Source organism: Syzygium oleosum, unplaced genomic scaffold, assembly GCF_021117445.2.
Source record: "Syzygium oleosum isolate NSW1041296 unplaced genomic scaffold, Sole_v2.1 Sole_v2.18, whole genome shotgun sequence".
Taxonomy (NCBI): Eukaryota; Viridiplantae; Streptophyta; class Magnoliopsida; order Myrtales; family Myrtaceae; genus Syzygium; species Syzygium oleosum.
The window spans coordinates 2421081-2423791 of record NW_026607502.1 but is presented as its reverse complement, the minus strand read 5'-3'; the positions used below and the strand labels follow the sequence as shown (position 1 = coordinate 2423791).

The window sequence follows — 2711 nt, the reverse complement described above, 5'->3', positions numbered from 1 at the left end:
GGATAGATGGACTATTTACCTAATAGATTACTCAAATCATTTTGTAAGAGAAGTCATTTAGACTATTCACAACTCTTTTCTTTTTTTTATGATGATGAGAAAGCTCAGTTTAAAGATAGTAAATCTCCGATCTATGAAATACTCTACTGACCTTATGGGTTAGATAAGACACGAGTCAAATTCTGGATAGGTGGCATAAATAAGTATTCACAATTTTGATCTGTTAAGTGCTTCAGTCTGTAATAATTTAAGAAATTTGAAGAAATTATACTAAATACTTAAGGTCAAAGCTATCCGAAATACTACATAGCTATCTCAAGCATCCCATCCCTATATATAAGCAATGCCAATGCTAATCCCAAGTATAGCAAGTTTAATGTATGAGCAAGACTATGGATGATATAGCAAAAAGTTTAGCTCAAGGATATTTCAAGGATGAGATACCCCGGAAATGGAGGCTCCTAAGTGGAGAAAACAATTGGGAGGGTTTGCTAGATCCTCTCGGTATCGATCTCCGTCGTGTCATCATTCACTACGGCGAGATGGCTCAGGCCACATACGACGCATTCGACACAGAGAAGGCGTCGAGATTTGCCGGGAGTAGCCGATATGCAAAGAGAGATTTCTTCTCTAAGGTCGGCCTCAACGAGGGAAACCCATTTAAGTACTCCGTGACCAAATTCTTGTACGCGACCTCAGAAATTCATGTCCCCGATGCTTTTCTTATCAAGCCTCTGTCGCGAGAGGCTTGGAGGAAGGAGTCGAATTGGATGGGGTATGTCGCTGTGGCCACTGACGAAGGGAAGGCTGTGTTGGGTCGGAGGGACATTGTCGCGGCTTGGCGAGGGACGAAGCAAACGTTGGAGTGGATTGATGATTTCGAGTTCAGTTTGGTTTCGGCTTCGGACATACTTGGTAAGGCTAATAATCCTAAGGTGCACCACGGTTGGTACTCAATCTACACTTCTAGCGATCCACGTTCGCCGTTCAGCAAGAAGAGTGCCAGACATCAGGTTAGCTTTTTTACTTCCCAATTCCTTTGGAGTTCAATTAAAACTTTTAAAGGGAACTACAATAAGGGTAGAAAAGTTTTAGTATACCTAGAGCATTACTCTCATATTAATATCTGACGAGGATATCATCTCCCTTTATATGTAGGTTCTTGAAGAAATACGGAGACTCGTCGACTTGTACAAAAATGAAGAAATCAGCATCACAGTCACCGGGCACAGCTTGGGAGCTGCAATTGCAACCCTGAATGCGGTTGATATCGCCGCGAATGCTTTTAACAAGCCTACAGGTCACCGAACTAACGGTTGTCCGGTCACAGCCATTGTGTTTGCGAGCCCTAGAGTAGGAGATTCAAACTTCAGGAAGGTGTTTTCTGAGCTTGCTGATGTTCGAGCTTTGCGCGTCCGGGATGCCTTAGATGTCGTCCCGAACTATCCATTGCTAGGCTATTCAGATGTTGGGGAAGAGCTAGCGATCGATTCTCGCAAATCTAAGTACTTAAAGAGTCCTGGAAATGTCTCAAGTTGGCATAATCTTGAAGTTTATCTACATTGTGTAGCAGGAACACAAGGGACTCATGGAGGCTTTAAGCTAATGGTTAATCGCGATATCGCACTTATAAACAAAGCCATAGATGCTTTAAAAGATGAATATCTTGTGCCAGCTTCATGGTGGTGTCCGAAGAATAAGGGCATGGTTCAACAAGGGGATGGCTCTTGGAAGTTAATGGAGCATGAAGACGATGACCCTGATAATTGAACAGTCTCGATTCTATTTCTAGAAAAACTATGTACATAAATAAAATTCAAAAACTATTGTAAAATATGTGTGGCCAAACAAAAGCAGTCTATTTCATTGATGAATAAATGTAATAAATGTATCCTTGCATCTCTAGCCCCGGCAAGGCAATTTGTATTTCACTTTCTCAATCTATGATTCCATCAATACACAGTGTTTTCCTTTGAAAAGTTACGGCAGTTGACATTTGCATATCGTGAACTGTTAAGAGGAATTTATTCTTGGCGCAAGATGATTGCATTTGGTCCTTTCTTTTTCATTCAATGAGGACTTCATCTAACTTCTTGTGAAGCTTTTGGATCATAAGATTCAACTAACCAACCATCTTATATAATTTTCTGCAGTATTTTCAGTTGTGAAAATAGGTGTTATAGCCTTTGTAAAGAGTGTGGTAAATATTTCATAATTGCAGCAGCTCCAAAGCTGCATCAACTTGTGGCAGTTTTTAAGAAGTTACCGTGCAAACACATTAGTTACAACAGTTCACAGCATGTCGCGACCTTCCCGGAGGTGAAACACCAGGGAAAGGCTAACGGACTTACTAAACGAGAATGAAGGTTTCTCTCATGAGGCAATCGTTCAAGTTTAGTGCGGACTCTCCCAAGCCTATCCGACCGCAGCTTGGTACTCAATCCATCATGTAATTAATATTACCTTTTGGAGTCGCCACTAATCTATTATGGGTCGATTAGACACCCAAGTAAAATACTACTTCCACAAACTAGAGATTCAAGGGATTCGGGGACTCGGTACCTTTTCTCTTCATTTCGAAAAAATGTTTTACAGATCAAAGAATTATGTCCAGATAATATTAAGGGTTTGACCTTAGAGTCTAAAGGTCCAAACACCCTAATATATCTTGGTTAATGCAAAGAAAATATATAACTAGAAAAGCTAAGGTT

General features: G+C 40.6%; 1 protein-coding gene across 1 annotated transcript; it reads left to right on the top strand.

Annotated features, from left to right (window-relative positions):
- The first annotated feature begins 392 nt into the window (after positions 1 to 392).
- On the top strand, positions 393 to 1770 carry LOC115682093 (phospholipase A1-IIgamma). The gene is made up of 2 exons (XM_030606231.2): positions 393 to 1013; positions 1159 to 1770. The coding sequence occupies exons 1-2, from the start codon at positions 393 to 395 to the stop codon at positions 1768 to 1770; spliced, it is 1233 nt and encodes a 410-aa protein (XP_030462091.2).
- The last annotated feature ends 941 nt before the right edge of the window (positions 1771 to 2711 follow it).

Coding starts and splice junctions, on each gene's coding strand:
- LOC115682093 (XM_030606231.2), top strand. CDS start 393: ATGGATGATATAGCAAAAAGTTTAGCTCAAGGATATTTCAAGGATGAG. Junction 1,014..1,158: donor AGAAGAGTGCCAGACATCAG/GTTAGCTTTTTT, acceptor CTTTATATGTAG/GTTCTTGAAGAAATACGGAG.